We start from the raw sequence: 18,288 nt of genomic DNA, 5'->3' as shown, positions 1-18,288 counted from the left end.
CATTGTTTGATGCAGAATATAAACTTTTCTCTGCAATGTCCTAACTATGAATGTAGTACTGACATTTTACAATGGAAAATAATGTTTTTCTCTAATTCAGATTTTTCTATTTATTTCTAGGAAATATTTACTGAAATTATTCATCAACATACTCTTAATGGTTCCATTCTGAATGTCTCTCTATGCCCAGCACAATTCATAAGATATTGTCCTGATCAGAGAATAGCAGCACTACCGTTCTCCTATTTTCCTCCTACCTGCATAATACTAGTTTAGAAGAAAATGAGATCTCCTTTTGTACATTTCTTATTGTCTTTTTCTCTTAAAAAATGACTTGCTACAGACAAAGAGAATTGCTAACATTAAATACACTGGCACACCAAATGCAGTTTGCCTCCATGTGAATTCTGGATTGACAATTCCTTGAGACAAAGGATCACCTAGTTCTCTGCCATACTATACGCAGGGGCACTAGGAATACTATCGCTCTGTACAGCTCAAGATACACAGACCAACTGGGCTCAGGACTCATCATCACCATTCAAGATGCTTTAACTCACCTGTAAAATTCTTGCCTGAGACTTCTCTTATAAATGGATCTGCACCTTGCTCCAGCATCATGATCAATTTAGGTTTAGGAACACAGTGCCCTATGGTTAAGAAATAGTGGAGAATTATTGCTCGTGCTGGTTCATCATTAATGTAAGGTCACAGACATCCTGCCCACAAGGTTGCTCCTAAATCTGGTTTCTCAATTGTTTTTTAGGGTGTGGGGGTCCAGTAGTGGGGCCTGAACTCTGGGCCTGGGCACTGTCGGGCAGATCTTCAGCTCAAGGCTAGCATTGTATCACATGAGCCACTTCACCAACTCCAGCTTTTTTTCCCCTGCTTATGTGTTGCTGAGGAATCGAACACAGGGCCTCATGCATGGAAGGCAATTCCTCTGCCACTGAGCCACCTTCCCAGTCCATGGTTTCTCAATTCTTAACAGCTCCATGGTGGAGTAGCATCCAGCTTTGGGTTTATTTTGCCAACTGTGTGGATTGAACTCAGCTCTTTCGCTAAAAGCTAGCATTCTACTAGTTTGAGTCTTGGCTACATTTCTAGTTTTTGAATGGTTAATTGGAGATAAGAGTCTCATGGTCATTTTTCTCCAGCTGCTGGTTTCAAACTGAAACCTTTAGATGTCAGCCTCCGGAGTATCTAGGATTCTGGAAGCATTAAACCCTGTATCAGGTTTGGCTTAGAAATACACACTTTCACCTACTGATTTCTAGAGCATACTGTCAGTAGTAATGTATGTTCTATTGTAGACTTTAGATCCACCTATAATAATTACCCAAGTCTAGGAAGTCAGTCTCCTATTAGTGGATCATAGCTTAGAACTTTTGTCCAACTACTGATTTGCCTTCTTAAAGAATGAGAAAAAAATTAGCTCTTGTGTTACATATAATGAAGTTGAAGTTTCCCTTAGAAAAAAATGACACTTCCCATGGCCTGGAAGCCTTTTTTTTTTTTTTTTTCTTTTTTTTTTTAGAAAATGTAATGGTCCAAAGGCTTACACCTGTAATCATACATTTAGGAGGTGAGATCAGAAGAGGCTGGCTTGAAAGCAACCTGAGCCCAGAAACACAGAATATACCCCAAAACAAAAGCCAAAATAGAATTGCGGGTCAAGCACTAGTGTGAAAGACAAACAAGACCATGCTCTCAGACTCAAATTTGACTAGATTTTATACTAGCAGTTTCTTACCTGGGAATGGACTGGAATCTTCTCCCTAAATAACATAAATAGTCTAATGTCTACTAAAATAAAAACACTTGATCTTCCAAGTGAAAATAACCTTTGCTCACCCAAGGACATGAGGTTGCTATAGGTCTCCAGCATTACATCTCTATGAAGTGTCCTCTGACCAGGATCCAGATCCTGCCACTCCTTCCAAGTGAAGTTCACAGCCACATCATCAAATGACATCAGCTTCTGTAATGGCACATTTCCATCAAGAAATTAGACCTGGGTTGTGAGAATTCCAACCTGGAATTTCATTATGTTGCAGGTATGCTTTGGTCTTACATAAAATGTTTGCAGCTAGCTTTGTTAACTAATCACTGGGAAAATTAAATAGCAAATTAGAAATATTTGACAATACATAAACCTGGTCATGAAAATACACAGATTTGCAGGGCGCTGGTGGCTTATGCCTGTAATCTTAGCTATTCAGGAGGCTGAGGTCTGAGGATCAAGGTTCAAGGCCAGCCCAGGCAGGAAAGTCCATGAGACACTTATCTCCAATAAACCACCAGAAAATGAAAGTAGCACTGTCACTCAAGTGGTAGCACTCACCTTAACCAGAAGAGCTGAGGGAAAACAGCCAGACCCAGAATTCAAGCCCCAAGACCAATAAAAAGTTAGTTTCCATAATGCTTGCAAACACATTTCTGCTGCGAGCAATGGAGACAAGATAAAAAATCTAAGGAGGCAATAATCAGGCATGATAACATTAAGTCTAAGGAGGTGTCTAAAAATTGTATTATCATTTTTCATAAAATTTCAGTACATACCAGGGTAAAAATGAATTAAAGTAATATTTTTCCTTCATTTACACATACTGCTTCACCATAAATCCTATTTAGACCTCCTATTAACAAGTTCTCAGAAAGCAAGCAGCACACATTCAGGATATCACATGGAATACAGAACATAGGACAATGGTAGATCTATGAAAAGCAGTGTCCACATCGATGTTCAAAAAACAGTAACAGTACTCCAGAAAGTAACTAATGATTGATTAGGCCCTTATAAGATATAATTGAGTATCCACATAAAAATATCTGTGGTTTACCATGTTTGGTTTAAATACTAAATATTGAAATGTGGCCATAGATACCCTGATATTTCCTTCCTATGTAAAAAAGAACTGCTTCCATGAAATTTTGGAAACTTTGCCTACATTCTACAATACAAAATATAGGTGAGAGAAAAATGATCCTGGACAAGGTTTTCATTTTAATAGGCCTTCATGGAAAGTGAAGGCAAATATCGAGAGGATCAAGGATCACTAAAGATGACAAAAATGATAAATATGACCAAATGCTCATATGCATCACATATTCCTGAATCCTTTCTCCAGTAGCTCTCTAAATATATATTTTTACTTGTGTTAGTTAATAGTGAAATACCTCAGAGATCAAAATCAATTAGTGAGCAAACATCTGTGAGATTTTGCAACAAGTGATATTTCTAATAGAGAACATCTCGTCACGGTATTAATTTTTTTTCAACACTAGTTCCAATCTTATACTGGCAGTGAATTAAAATATTCAACAGTAGTGAGATGGAAAAACAAAACTGAATACCATATCAAATGAAGTTAGACCAACACAAAAGCAGGAGAAAACAGATTTTCTTGTAGTGTATGAATTGGTAGAAGGAAGTACTTTTCTGTAGGGAACTCTGAAGTTGAGCTGAAGGGGAAAAAGTTTGAGAGGTTGGAATTCCAGGCTGACAGCAATGAGATAACTGACAGCTGGCCCCAGAAGGGTTAAAAGAGAATTCTGGAGAGGGTTAAGAGACTGGAGGGCAGGCCTTTTCCTTACTATTGGAAAGATAGCATCTGAAACTGAGGTGCTGTTGACCTTGAAGGCTAGGTAAGGTGAACTCCATGTCTGCATTTTCTCTGGGTGACAGCCTTCTGTCTCAGGAGAATAAGGAAACATGTTTTCCTCACAACCTGTTGTGGCTCTGATTGTACTATTAATATAGATACTTCATTTTTGCATAGTATCAATGGTAATCTTCCCTGTGTGCACTCAAGGAACTATGCTAGCTTGCTGGCACCCAGGGACCAAGTGCCAGAGAGCCTTTGGAACCCTGTTTCCCCTAAGTCTATCTGTTTATGTTTTTGTGTTTCTCTACTTTTCTTTGTTTCTGGAAACCTGTACAACTCTCTAGAAAACAATTTTCCTATACAGTGGGTGAGAAAAATTTCAATCCTAAGAGCCATGTCAGCAAAGTAAAGCTAATCACTAAGAAAAACTAGTTCCCAGATAGATCATTGAAGAAAAGAAAAAACTGAGGGACATATGGAGGAAAGAGAGAATGAGAAAAGTAAGAAAAAAAAATGATTCAAAGATAGATTCAAAGAGAGAAAAACAGAAAAATAACCAACACAAGTGTGTAGAAAATCAAAAGTAGAGAGAGATTGAGGAAAGAAATCTTGAGAGAATACTTTAGAAAACAAACAAGATTTTGTAAAAAGACCATAAACTTTAGCAACAAATATAGCCTCAGCTTCAAGTAAGACCAAGACCATGAAGTAGTCCAAGAAGTATATATAGAGAGTAATTTAAGTACATATAGGTTAATCATTCCTTAAGAACACACGCAGGTGCGTATGACCACACTATTTCAGCAATTCCAGGAAAATTTCATTGAGATAGTTTAATGTTACTCATGAGGATGAGAGCTTGTTGCAATCTACCCTTCACCTTCCATGAGATGTAACCTGCTCGGTGTCATTACATCACATAACAGGTATGACTACATGTTATGACAAGAAGAAACCTAGACATTCTGAAGCCAATCTGAATTCAACTTAGAAAGAATATAACCATTTAATCTGCTAAACCTACAAGTAATCTTTATCTGCTAATTTACAAGCCTTCTTTATCTGATCTATGAATAAGTTCCTGAGGCTGAATCTGTGTGTTTGTTATTGTTTTTAATTCTTGGACATCTTTAGGTTCATATAATGGAATGGAAAACAAATGAAAAATTAAAAAAATCCACTCACCAGAGATCCATTCATTCTGTCTTGCTGTTGACAATGAGCAGAGGATTCTGGAAGCATGGCTGGGATATAAGGAAAATGACGCATTCAGAAATGAATCTGTGAGATTTTGGGCCCAGAATTTCCTCTTGCAAACATGATACATGGGCGGGAAAACCGTAAAGCCTTCTTTTTTTTTAAATGTTTATTTATTTTTTGTTTTGAAAACGTAAAGCCTTCTTATAAGTGAAAAATTTGTAATGTCTCAGGCAGAGCATTAAAGTGTCCAATAAACACAAATCTAGTCCATTTCCTAATAGATAGATATTATTAAAACAACTAATTTCCATGTTTATGTACATATTAAATTCAAAAAAATCAATATTCCCACTGAAATTATTGAATAATTGAAAGCAAAAACATATCATATTTCCACAAATAGTAGTTATTACTGAATATACTTTGGGATGTACGAACTGCTCTTTTTTTTCCTTTTTTGCCAGTCATGGTGCCTGAATTCTGGGCCTGGGCGCTGTCCCTCAGCTCTTCAGCTCAAGGCAAGTGCTCTACCACTTGAGCTATAGCACCACTTCCAGCATTTTCTGCTTATGTAGTACTGAGGAATCGAACCCAGGGCCTCATGCTTGCAAGGCAAGCACTCTACCACTGAGCCACCTTTCCAGCCCATGAACTGCTTTTTTAATGAAAAAGTTTCCTAGGAATCCATTGGATTTTGTGTTCTACCTCATTGATTTACATATTTAAACACCAGGGATAGCATGTATGATGTAACTCAGTAATTTTCACCCAAAGTTAGAGAGAAAAATGTAAATAGAATATATTTCTTATGTTCTACTATTTCAATAACGGGTGTCAAATGGCACATTTCACTCTACCCATTGCACACATATGCAATGATTAGCAAGTTGCCATTTAAAATGCTTTGGCCAAAGGGACATGAGTAAAGATGAGGTAAACCCAGGTTTGAGAAGTCCCTAATGTTCATTTCCCTAAACAGTCATGCGAAGAACCTTGGCCATCCTAAAGATACAACATAAAATAATCGATATAGGCGAGACACACCTGAAGATAAGTAACACCTACAAAGCATACAACCTTGAGTAAGACATATTACCTCAAGTTTTCTTCTGTGAATTTTCTTTTTAGGCCATATGTCCCAGACCAACACTTTCTGTACTACCAGGCACAACCAACCGATTAGAGCTAGCATTAGCAAATCCATAGATGGCACATTTAATGTAAGTTTGCATGATTACATACTAAAAATCGCAGTGTTAACAGGATTAATAAATTAGCAAGAAGAGGATTAGGGATTAGTACATGAATAGATATATTCAATCATAACAATCACCCCACCATCCCAAACCACAGCCTCAGGTACCCTCTCACGACTATGCTCTGGCTTATTCTTCAATCCAGCTTATCACCACTCCTAAAAATTAGTTTAAATCTTGCAACAACACAAAGTGATTGAGAGTGGTGTAGGAAAGAGTACCACGTGAATCTGGTGCTCAGGGAAGTAGCAACAATTTTTGCATAAGGCAAAGGAAGCTAGCAACATCTTCCCCTCCCATGCTTTTCTGCTTATTCCCTCAAGAATGGTGCTTGCAGGCCCAGAGTTTAAGCCCCACCAGCGACCAAACAGAAACAAAAAAAGGAAAAGAAATACTGGAGGGGAGACTCCCTCAGCAATCGCACAGTTCCTACCTGACATCAGTTCCAAAGCCTGAGATTCCTTCAAGTTACAGCTCCAGAGCTCCACCGCACAGAGCTGGGCGCCGGCTTTGTGGCTGCCACCTATGAAATTCCAAACTTTACTTCAGGGCACTTCCAGCAGCAAGTTAAAGGGAAAGAATCCAGAAAACACCTATTTTAAATGCCCGTGGTGGGCGGGGAGACGCATGTGCAAAAGGATCTTCTGCTCCACCTCCGCCCTCCAAAAAACAAAAACCCAGGACTTTCAAAGAAAATGTCCTTCTTGGAGACTACAATTCCCACAATGCTCGACACCACCTTGCTCACAAGAGTGCTTGGATGCATTGGGACTTTTCTCTTCCTGCTGGGGGAGCTAAACTGAATTTTACTTCAAAAACACTACTTCCTCCCTGAAACCAGCCACAAAATGTAAATATATGGGGACAAGTGGATGCATTGACTGTTTGGTTCTTTGTTCTAATAATGAATTTGAGTACATGTGACTCTGTTGCTCATACATTTCTTTTTGTTCCATTCCTGTGTTCTGCTGAATATAAATTATATCTCTGTTTTGCCTTAAATTGTTGAATACCTCCCCTCTCATCTTACAAAGGTACTCACAGACACTGAACTTATACTGGGTCATTTCCAATTGCTGTAATGTGCACAAGGGCATAGAATAGAAAGATTGTTACATGGATATGCACTATAATCCTTGTATTGATTTGGATTTCCCAAAAGTCTAACAATTAATTTTCCAGAAAATCCCCAATTCTATCTACTAAGACAAAAGGAGTTTTTGGTTGTTTCTGAAGTTTGCTTTTCATTTAAGGGTCTTATGATTTTTGTTTTTGCTATTGGACCAGTGGCTTGAACTCAGAGCTTGTGCACTATCTGTGAGCATTTGCTGTACTCTTTTTGCATGTCCTTTAATAATTTCTTCAGGTAAGTAGTGAAAAGTTTCCTCACAGGGATTCTGAAGTACATGGCAAATTACCCTGATTTTCTACAAAGAGAGTGATTTGGGGGTCAGAATGAATGCAGGTGTGTAGAAGAGTGAAGTTTAGGGTAGGTCTATGTTGATGTGAAGCTTAATCACTTGCAAACCAGTCTGATTTTCTCTTTTCATTTTTGCATGGGAAAATCTCTTTAATATTCTTACCTCCTCTCTGAAACTCAAAGTTCCTCTCAGTAGCTTTAGGCTACATATCTAAGGGACCTCAGACTTGTCTTCTCAGACCTTATCCCTTAAACTGTGGAATAAATCTTTTGTCTCCTGCCACAGTCTCATCAGAGCACAAGCAAGACTTCTGTGGGCCAATGGGATGATAATTAAGGAGACAGAGAGATGGCTGATGGCACAATTCTGCTATGTCTCTCAAATGCTTATGTAATATTGGTCTAAGCCCACTCTGCCAAAATGTGCAAACAGCACACTTCTTTCCTCATTCTATTTCAATCTATGTTTTCCACCAAAGCCTCCCTTCACTTAAAGCCCCAGGCCAATCAGCTAGAACACACACTTCCTCAAACCATAAAGGGCAAGGACTTGCAGTACTGAAGGTAGGAGTCAATGGCCCTGAAGCCTTTGCTCACATTTGGCCTGCTCCTGCAGGCACCCCAGGGTCTGCCACAGTCTCCCTCTCTCTCTCATAATCAGAGATCCTATACTTATCTCCTAAAATTTATTGTGATTTTTGGTGATCCTTTACATACAACATAATTGGGATGGATTGGATTGGATATATGTGCTTGGATTGGATGGATTGATATATGTGCTTGTCCTGATTCTTGAACTCAAGGTCTGGAAACTGACTATGAAATTATTTGGCTACTTTATTGGAGATAAGACTCTCAGACACTCTTGTACCCATGACTTCAATTTGTCATCCGTGTAGTGATCCTTTAGGTCCATCCCATGGGACCACAAGCTAAGAGTTCTCTGAACCTCAATAGCAAATGGAGACCCAAACTAATTATACCATGGTTCTATCAACTGAACATGCAATGTAAGTTATGGGGATTGCATAGTATGCTAGGATTACTCATGCAGTTAGTGAGAACACAATTGTTCCTGCAAGAGGCATGAAACACCACCCCACCCTTGAAAACCATACCCAGCCCAACTACTAGCATATATGGATACATAACACAATCTTGCACAGTAAATGATACAAAAGCATGAAACAGGACAGGTCTCTGAAACAGAGGTATGGGATGGTGAGAGGCATTAGTTCAAATAGGCCTCATGGCAGCAGCCAGGATTAAGATGTCAGGGCGAGCTTGTCCACACAAACTGACAAACATGGGTGCCAGCAAGGTACCACTGATCACGTCACTCCTCTGAGAGCAGTCCTGCCTTACATACTGGGAGGTTCCTACCACCAGAACAGTGGACACGGTGTGAAATCCACAGGCCCTCCAGGGCAATGGATCATCGCAACCATGGGAATCCCTGCACATAGTGGAACCCAAGAAGGATACACCACATCTCCTGCCAAAGGAATTCTACAAGTGTTATGCATAAGCTCCATCTTTTTCCATTGGTTCACCTTTTCCTCCAGAGGAAGTCAGACCCATAATCTATCCCTGAATACCTTACCATACTTGTACCTTCTACCTCAGGATCTGAAATAGTCAATAACTGTGATCAATTAAGTAAGAGAATATAATATTTGTATAATAATGAGCCTTGCAACTGTGAGCAATAAACAATTCAAAAATAATGTAGGAAGTAAATTCTATTTATAATGGTACAATAAACATAATATTTAGAAATGAATGTTTAAAAAATATAACCAAGAACAATGACAACTCTGGGTCACAGCTAGTCTAGGTAGCACCCATTTTTATCTCTCAGGAACTTACTTTTAACTTTTACATAAAGCAATAATTATTTTTCCTTCATATTTTATAGATGCTCCAATGTTGCCATCTATACATCCAAATGTGCCTCACGATCTCCATTTTCATGAGGAATAGCTAAGGTCCACTAAAAGAGGAATGGAAAACCCTTACACTGGAGGACTGAATATCAGGCATGAAAATTTCCTACACAATCATTCCCAGTCATGATGTGGGGAAAGGATCATCAACAACCACAACAAACCCTTAAAAGACAAGCTTAGAATGTCTGATATGAGAGAGGGAGGCAAAAGATTTAGTCCACAGTGTAATGATACAGTCTAGGAAGACAAGTCTGAGGACCCCTAGATATGTGGCCTAGACTTGCTGACAGGAACTTCTAGGTTCAGAGAAGAAGTAGAAAATCAAAACAAAATAGGATATGCAAAACAGAAAAGTAAAAACAGATTGGTTTGGAGCAAGTAATGAAGCTTCACATGAACATGGACCTGCCCTGAACTCTACCTCCTCCCACATTCATCCTGATCTACCTAGACAACCATTTTTTTTTTTGAAGAGTCTTGGAGGAGGAGTACCATTTTCTAAGAGACCCCTGGGAGGAAACTTTTCACTATTCCCCTGAAGCAATTAATAAAAGAAAGGCAAGTAAAGCACAGCACATGCTCACAGACAGTGCCCAAGCTCTGAGTTGAAGACACAGGACCAACAGCAAAATGAGGAAATTCTTTTTAAGGAAAGGCAAATTTCAGACACAAATAACCAAAAACTTCTTAAAATTTCATATATGGAATTTGGGAGATAATGGGAAAGTAATGAGTAGAGTTTGACAACTGTATCTAATTCAAAGATTATAAAGTATATCTGTCTTTAAATTCTGTTATTTTATGCCAGTATATATATTAGAGCAGGGGAAGATGATACCAGAATCTATCAATTTACTGTCTCCAAGTACTTTTTTGTTTTTTGTTCGATCTTGTGGCTCGAACCCAGCCTGAGCACTGTCCTTGCGTTTTTCAGCTCAAAGTGAGCTCTCTACCATTTGAGCCACAAGGCCACTTCCATTTTTTTGGTAGTTACTTGGAGATAGGACTTATGAAATTTTCTGCCCAGGCTCGCTTTGAACTATGATCCTCATATCTCACCTTCCTGAGTACCTAGGATTACAGGCATGAACCATTGGCACCCAGCTGCAAATACCTTTATAAAGTGAGAGGGGAGATATTCAAAACTTTAAGAAAAACAGAGACATAATTTACATTCAGCAGAACGTACGTTTTGAACAAAAACAAAAATAAAAACTACGTAGTTTCATAATCTCAATTATATTAAAAGAACTAAGAATTAAAAAGCCAAATTATGCTGTGCTCCTAATACATTTGTGTTTTTAATTGTTCTCGCAATATTTATGTTGGTAAACTGAATTTTCAAGAAGAAACACATATAAATTCCCGCAGCTGGGAGAGAAAGGCCCCATGCATCCTTGCACACTTAGGACCAAGTGCCTTGTGCCAGTCAAAACCCTGTAACAAGCCCACTTCCTCTAGGTGACTTGTGCATCGCATCCTGGGAATTGTAGTTTCTATCGGAGCATAGATCCTTTGAAACTGTGGGGGGGGGGGGTGCGGGAGGAAATCAGAGGGGGGGTGGGGGGGAAGTAGCATCAGTGCCTCCTTGCCCACTGTTGGTGTTTTTAGTTTGCAAATTCGGGTTACTTTGCTTTTCCCTTGCTGCTGGAAGTGCTTTGAATTACAGCTTTGCACTCCATAGTCAGACAAGAGGTAGAAGCCCAGCTTCTCTTTTTCAGGGGAACTTGGGAGCTAAAACATGAAGCAATCTGAGGCTCCTAGCCAGAGTCTGCCCTACCCATCTTTCCCCAGTCTGAGGTAGATGATATTTTAGGGCTCATGGGTTTGTGGTGCCATTAGCACTTGTTCCTCCAGGTGCCAGAAAGTGGCCCACAAACCTCTGATTTTCAAGACAAGGAGAGTCAGGAGTTGTGCGTTTATACTCCTGAACCTAGAGATTCTGGTACACACCCATGTGACTTTATGAACTTGCTTTTTGTGAATTGACCCCAATGAATGGTAAACATTCCTTGAAAATGTCTTATATAAACATATGGATACTCTTTTCATCCTCTGCACTTACTATTGCTTTTGAAACGTTCAAAATGCTGCTGGCACAGATATACTCTAATTAATGTGTCTGTTCTTGACAAATCACAATTTCACCACTAATTTAATTAACCTATTTTACATCACTTAAAATGAGAGAGACTAGCTGGGCAGGTGGTTCTGTGATAGAGTGCTTGCCTTTCGTGAATGAAGCCCTGGGTTTGATTCCTCAGATTCACATAAGCAGAAAAAGCAAGCAGTGTACTGTGGCTCAAGTAGTAGGGTGCTAGCTTTGAGCTGAAAGTCAGAGGGATAATGCCCAGGGTCACAGTTCAGGCCCCACACCGACAAAAAAAAATGAGAAAGATTTCCAATACATGTACACAAAAAATAATTGTTAAAATATAATTTGAATACAATACAATGCCCTTGATATGTGTCTGCCTGTCCTGATTCTTGAAATCAAGGTCTGGAAACTGACCTTGAAATTATTTGGTTCAATGATAATGTTCTACCACTTAGGCCACATTTGCACTTCCCACTCTTTTGGTAGTGTATTGGAGATAAGTCTCTTAGACTTTGCTATCCCCCTGGCTTCAACTGTGATCCTTGTAGGGTTCCTTCATGTCCATCCCAGGGAACCACAAGTAGTCACAGGAGAAAGATTATTATAAGGTTTATTAGAAGGACCATATTTCCCAGGACAGGGAACACAAGCATTTGTCATTCTTCTGGTTGCAACAGGATCTGGTGGGCCGGAAGTGAGTTAAGTACATGCTCAGGTGAGTCTGAGATGAGAGAGGGAGTGGCCAGCTCTAGGGAGGGAACTCTAGGTTTGGGAGGAGCTCAGGTCTGGGTGGAGCAGAGGACTAAAGGTGAGGATAATACTAACTTTCCTCAGATCTCAGCATTCTGAATACCTAAGATTACAGCTATTAGACATGATAGCCCAGTTACAATGCTCTTTTTAAAATTCAGATTATATTCTAATGCAATAATATGAAATAGAAAACTTGAAATTTTCAAGGCAGGATGTTCAGTCACTAAGGTGTATGAGGACAGTCCAAATCCCAAAACACACAGAAAATTCCCCCACCTTGAAATCTGTAACACTCCTGATCTTAAGTATTGTGAATGTGAGGGGCTGGGAAGGTGGCTCAGTGGTAGAGCGCTCGACTGGCATGCTCAGAGCCCTGGGTTCGATTCCTCAGCACCACATAAGCAAAAAGAAAAAAGCCAGAAGTGGCGCTGTGGCTCAAGTCGTAGAGCACTAGCCTTGAGCTGAAGAGCTCAGGGACAGCGCCCAGGCCTTGAGTTTAGGCCCCATGACCGGACCCCAAAAAAAAAAAAAAAAGAAGAATTGTGAATGTGAAACCTTAGTCTATAATAAATTCTTTAAGTTTTTCAAAGTAAGAAAACATTCTTGGGACAGAATAACCCAGTAGTAATGTGCAAGTATTGCTTTTAAAGGATTCACAGTGTCTTTCTGAGCAAAAACAACCTCAATGGTGTATACAGAAGAGATTTTCACTTTTTGTATATGTCACTGTAAAGGCAATGTATTTTATATTAACACTTACCATTCTACGTAATTGTAAAAATGACATCACTACTGGATAACAGAATATCCTGTGTAATCAACGAATAAGTACAAGCAAAAGCACATAGGGATATAATTTGTTGGTTTTAATTTTGATGGATCTACATTTTGGGGTGTATTTTCTGTTAATATTGTTTAGTAACACATAAGACTTCAATCTACTGGTACCTTGGCTGGGGATGGTTGACTGGGATTTTGTCACTCCTCTGACCAGCATTTTAGGTTGCATCTTTATTAGGCCCTGTACCTCCAGCAGAATGGACATGATTCTTAATATGACTACTTAGTAAAGTGAGGGACTTCTCAATCTGTGTTTATATCATCACTACTGATGTACCTTTGGCCAAAGCAGGTTCAAACTCAAATTGCAATCATTGTACAAGGTATGCTAATTATTTGCATAAAGGAAAATATGCCATCTGAAAACCATTACTGAAATATTATAAAACAAAAATATGTGCTGTATATATTTTATCTCTATAACTTTGTGTGAAAATACTGTTCATAACATATGTGTGTTTGAATATGTAAATAAATGAGATAGAGTACAAATAATCATTGGAGTCCTAAGATATTTTACATTAATAGAAAAATAGTTTATATATCTCTAGGTGTATTTCAGTGATAATTACTTTTATTAAACAGGTGGCATGTTTTCCTTTTTTGGGTTCAATTTTTCAACAATCTTTTGTAGGACCTTTAGTTTTTTTTTCTGTATTTTTTTTTTGGGGTGGGGGGTCTGGTCATGGGGCCTGAACTCTAGGCCTGGGCCCTGTACCTTAGTTCTTCAGCTCAAGGCTAGCGCTCTACTACTTGAGCCACAGTGCCACATGCAGCTTTTTCTTTTTGCTTATGTGGAGTTGAGGAATCGAACCCAGGGCCTCAGGCATGCAAGGCATGTGCTCTACCACTGAGCCACCTTCCCAGCCCCCGTGCATATGTCTTTAGTGGATACTTTAATGCACTTCTTAAGACAGGAATGATTCTTCTCCCATAGGAAAGTTTTTCTAGCCCACATATCATGTTTTGAACAGGAACATGTAGGGTAAAATCACACAGGTTCTTTTCTGACTCCCTTATTTGCCTTCACTCCTAGCCATGGTTGCAGAATCTTTATTCATTGTCAACAGCAAGAAAGCAAGAAAGGATCTCTAGTGAGATTCTTTTATTTTTCACTTTGTTTGACATTTCATTATGAACCTAAGGCTGTCCAAGATTGAAGAAGAGAAAAAAAAAAAGAATCAGCTTCAGGAACATGTTTCTAAAAATGCTAAAGATGTAGCCAGGCACCGGTGGCTCAACATGTAATCCTAGCTACTCAGGAAGTGAGAGCTGAGGATCAGGGTTCAGAGCCAGCCAGGGCAGGAAAGTCTGTGAGACTCTTATCTCCAATAATCCACTAGAAAATGGGAAGTGGCACTGTGGCTCAAGCGGTAGAGCGCTCACTTTGAGCAGAAGAGCACAGCGACAGCACCCAAGCCTAGAGTTCAAGCCCCACAACCCACAAAAAAAAAAAAAAAAAAAAAAAAAGTTAAAGATGGCTTGGAGATTTAGCAGATCATAAAATCTGACATCCCAAGGTAAGTGCAGATATGCTTGTTTGTTTCTACTTTTTCTAGTGTGAGAGAAAGTTGTCCCACTAGTTATGTGATTGAGTGACACCTAAGAGATGACTTCTCATAGAAGGTGAAGGATGGCTAGCAACTGCTCAGACATCACATCCTCATATGTAATAGTAAACTATCCTAATGAAATTTTACTGGATTTGCTGAAATATTGTGGTCAAACATAACTTCAAATATTCTACAGGACTAAGTGAGCTATAAGTACTTCCATTAATCTCTGTAAATACTCTTGGACTGCTTTGTGGTCTTTGTTTTATTTGAAACTTAGGCTGAGCTTGATGGTATTTATAGAAATCTCTGTTTTTCTCTATGGTGCTCTCATAGGAGTTCTCTTACCTATTTTCCCAATTCATTCTATTTTTCATGTTTATTAGCTTTCTTTCTTTCTTTTGCATTACATTTATTGATTGTGAAAATAACATACACAGAGGTTACAATTACATGGGCAAGATAGTGAGTACATTTCTTATCACATATTGTTGCCTCCTCCTTTGTTTCCCTTTACCATACCTTCTTTGTTTGTTTGTTTTTTTTTCAGTCGTAGGTCTGGAACTCTGGGCATAGGCGCTGTACTTAAACTCTGCGGCTCAAGGCTAGTACTCTACCACTGGTGCCACATTGCCACTTCCAGTTTTCTAGTGGTTAATTGGAGATAAGAGTCTCACAGATGGTCCTGCCTGGGCTGGCTTTGAACCTCTATGCTCAGATCTCAGCCTCCTGAGTAGCTAGGATTACAGGCATGAGCCACCACCATGTGGCTTCACTAGCTTTATTTCTCTCTTTCTTCTCTCATTGTTTATTTTTCTCTCTGTCTCTTTTTCTCTTTCATTCTCTCAGCTTCTCATTCCTCCATTTTTCTCTTATTTTTACTTTTCTTGAAATGGTTTATCTGGGAAGTAGATTTTCTTACTGATCAGTTTTCTTTTGGTGACATGGCTCTTAAAATTGACATTTTTCTCACTCATTATAAAGGAAAATTGTTGCTAAACATAAAATAATTTGAGTTTCCCAGATTCTATTATCTTTCTCTGGTTTAACCTCATTTGATGTGGTTCCTGCAGTTTTCTTTTTTCTTCTTGCTCTGCTTGCATATTTGCATTCACTGACATTATAAGATAGAAGCTGGTTGTGAAAATAAACATACAGTGACTATGGTTTTCATATTTGAAATATCACTAATGGCAAAATCTGACATACATTTGCTAAGTAGTAAACTTTAATCTCAGGAATGTCAATACTAAATAGCATGTGTGGCAATGTATCTTTTGGAATTTAGTGGAAGAAACGGTTCAGGAATATGTGACACATTTGAGCAATAGTCAGTGAAATAATCTGCAAAACCTACACAGATTATAATAGCTTGTATTTTTGTCCATGTGTGTTTGTTATTAATGCTATTTGTAGTGTGTATTTCCAACTAAACACTGTTTTAGCATGTGTCCAAACACTTTCAGTTTGTTTGTTATTTTAGTAGGTAAAATAGATATGTTTGTCACCCATATGTCTTCACAGAATCCAAAATTTGATTTTTCCTTGTTCCTTTTGATGACAGGTCTTGCTATGTAGTGCAGCAAGCTCTTTTTTGTTAAATAAGTTTATTTATTGGGAAAATACCATACAAAGGGGTTACACTTACATGAGCAAGGTAATGAGTACATTTCTTATTAAGCATTGTTGCCTCCTCCTTTTTGTTTTTCTCCTACCATCCCTGTCCCCCCATTTCCTCGACTATGCTCCCCCACCCACCTCCAGCAAGCTCTTAATCTTCTAGGCTGGCAACTAATCTTTCTTGAGTTTCCCAAGTCCAGGAAGAATTCTTGTGTTTCAGACTGTGTGTGGCTACATTAGCCATTCTTATGTGTACAGTTCATTGATAAAACACTGGGCCACACTGTTGTGAGGCCATTCCATCCATTCATCTACAACACTGTTCATCTTCCATCTGTGAAGCTGTTTAATCATTGAATAGGCGGCCCCTGTTCCTCTCTATTCCACTCTCTGGAATCATCCTATATTTGGGCTCCACAAGTTTGTTGATCCTTGGAAGATCAGTAAGGACAATTATACCATGGCTGTTCCTTCTTGACTGGTGTGTTTTATTTAGCTTATTTTTCTTAAAGTTCATCCCTGCCATAAAATGGAGTAAAGTTTTCTTCCTTTGAACACATTTATTGTTTTACATGCTTCAATGTTTTCCTTATTGTGAATAGATTTTGAGAAGTGATTCTCCAAACATTTGTTGTACTCCCTGCTTTATCTGCTGTTGCTTACAAGTGTAGAAATGCTGGACCATATGCCTATATAATTCTATATTTAGATCTTTTTAGGACTCTTCGTACCATCTTTGATAGTTTGTTTGTTTGTTTGTTTGGTCGATCAAGGGGCTTGAACTCCGGGCCTGAGCGTAGACCCTCAGCTCTTTAGCTCAAGGCTAGCGCTCTACCACTGGAGCTACCTGGTTTTCTGGTGGTTATATTGGAGATAAGAATTTCTCGAATTTTCCTGCCAACACTGGCTTTGAACCGTGATCCTCAAATCTCAGCCATCTGTGTAGCTGTGATTACAGGTGTGAGCCACGGGCGACTGGCTTCATCTTTGATAGTTTTATATACCCAAGAGAAATGCACCAAGTTCACATTCTTCTCACATCTTCCTAGCTTTTTTTAGACTTTGAGAGTATTTTTGTTGATTTTATTTAAAATGATATCCATACTAGCATGTATAAAATAGTTATTTTATCGGAATTTTGATTTGAATTTTTCTCATGACTACTGATATTAAACTACTTTTATATTTTAATGTACTACATGTGTATGTCCTTTTTAGAAAAGTCTCTTCACATAAGCGTGAGGAAGCTACTCAAAAACTGATACAGGATTTGCGTGAACAACTTGAGAATACTCAAAGAGAAAGGGAGGAATGGCGTGAGCAGGCTGAGAACACTCAAAGAGAACTGCAGGAATCCCACGAACGGGAAGAAAGAGAACTGCAAGAATCCCACAGACGGGAGGAAGCTAATCAAAGAGTAATTCAGGAATTGAGAGACCAGGTAGAGAATACACAAAGATCACTAAAGGCATTCATGGAATCCATTAACAAAGAGCTGAAGGAAGTCAGGGAGACCACAAAGGGAATGCTGAATGGAACCCAACAGAAGGAATGGGAGTCCAAAGAAACCATAAACAATCCACTAAGTGATTTGAGAACAAACACTGAACACCAAATTAAGGAAGTAAAGAAATTCATACAAGACCTAAAACAGAGCTTCAACAAAGAACTTGAAGCCATCAAAGCTGACCAATTAGAAGGAAAAGAGATAAAAAACAAAGTAGAGAGTCTTGACAGCAGGTTAGACCATGCAGAAGATCGAATCTCAGGGATTGAAGACAGCCTAGATATTATAGAGAAAGAACATACAACCATCCAAGACAAGTCCAAGAAATATGATAGGTCTATCCAACACCTGGAAGACACCATCAGAAGGCCCAATCTAAGGATAATGGGTGTAGAGGAGCACCTAGAAACAGAAGTTAATGGTCTAGGAAATTTGTTTACCAGGATCCTAGCAGAGAACTTCCCAAACATACAAAAAGATAGGC

The 18,288-nt window shown here is 38.9% G+C and overlaps 2 protein-coding genes across 2 annotated transcripts in view; one reads left to right on the top strand and one right to left on the bottom strand.

Moving 5' to 3' along the window:
* LOC138831371 (zinc finger protein 585A-like) overlaps window positions 1-18,288 on the top strand; it is a 386,491-nt gene that overhangs the window by 90,048 nt on the left and 278,155 nt on the right. The window lies entirely within an intron of this gene.
* LOC138831357 (zinc finger protein 157-like) overlaps window positions 1-18,288 on the bottom strand; it is an 87,957-nt gene that overhangs the window by 1,568 nt on the left and 68,101 nt on the right. Inside the window, exons 10-12 of the mRNA XM_070028474.1 lie at window positions 4,794-4,852; window positions 1,855-1,981; window positions 561-650 (exon numbers count right to left, since the gene is read on the bottom strand). Coding sequence (XP_069884575.1) covers window positions 561-650; window positions 1,855-1,981; window positions 4,794-4,852 — 276 coding nt within the window. The remainder of the gene's footprint in view (window positions 1-560; window positions 651-1,854; window positions 1,982-4,793; window positions 4,853-18,288) is intronic.

Source organism: Dipodomys merriami, unplaced genomic scaffold, assembly GCF_024711535.1.
Source record: "Dipodomys merriami isolate MVZ:Mamm:240054 unplaced genomic scaffold, mDipMer1.0.p SCAF_194, whole genome shotgun sequence".
In the NCBI taxonomy this organism is placed as follows: Eukaryota; Metazoa; Chordata; class Mammalia; order Rodentia; family Heteromyidae; genus Dipodomys; species Dipodomys merriami.
This window is presented reverse-complemented; position numbering and strand designations above follow the sequence as displayed.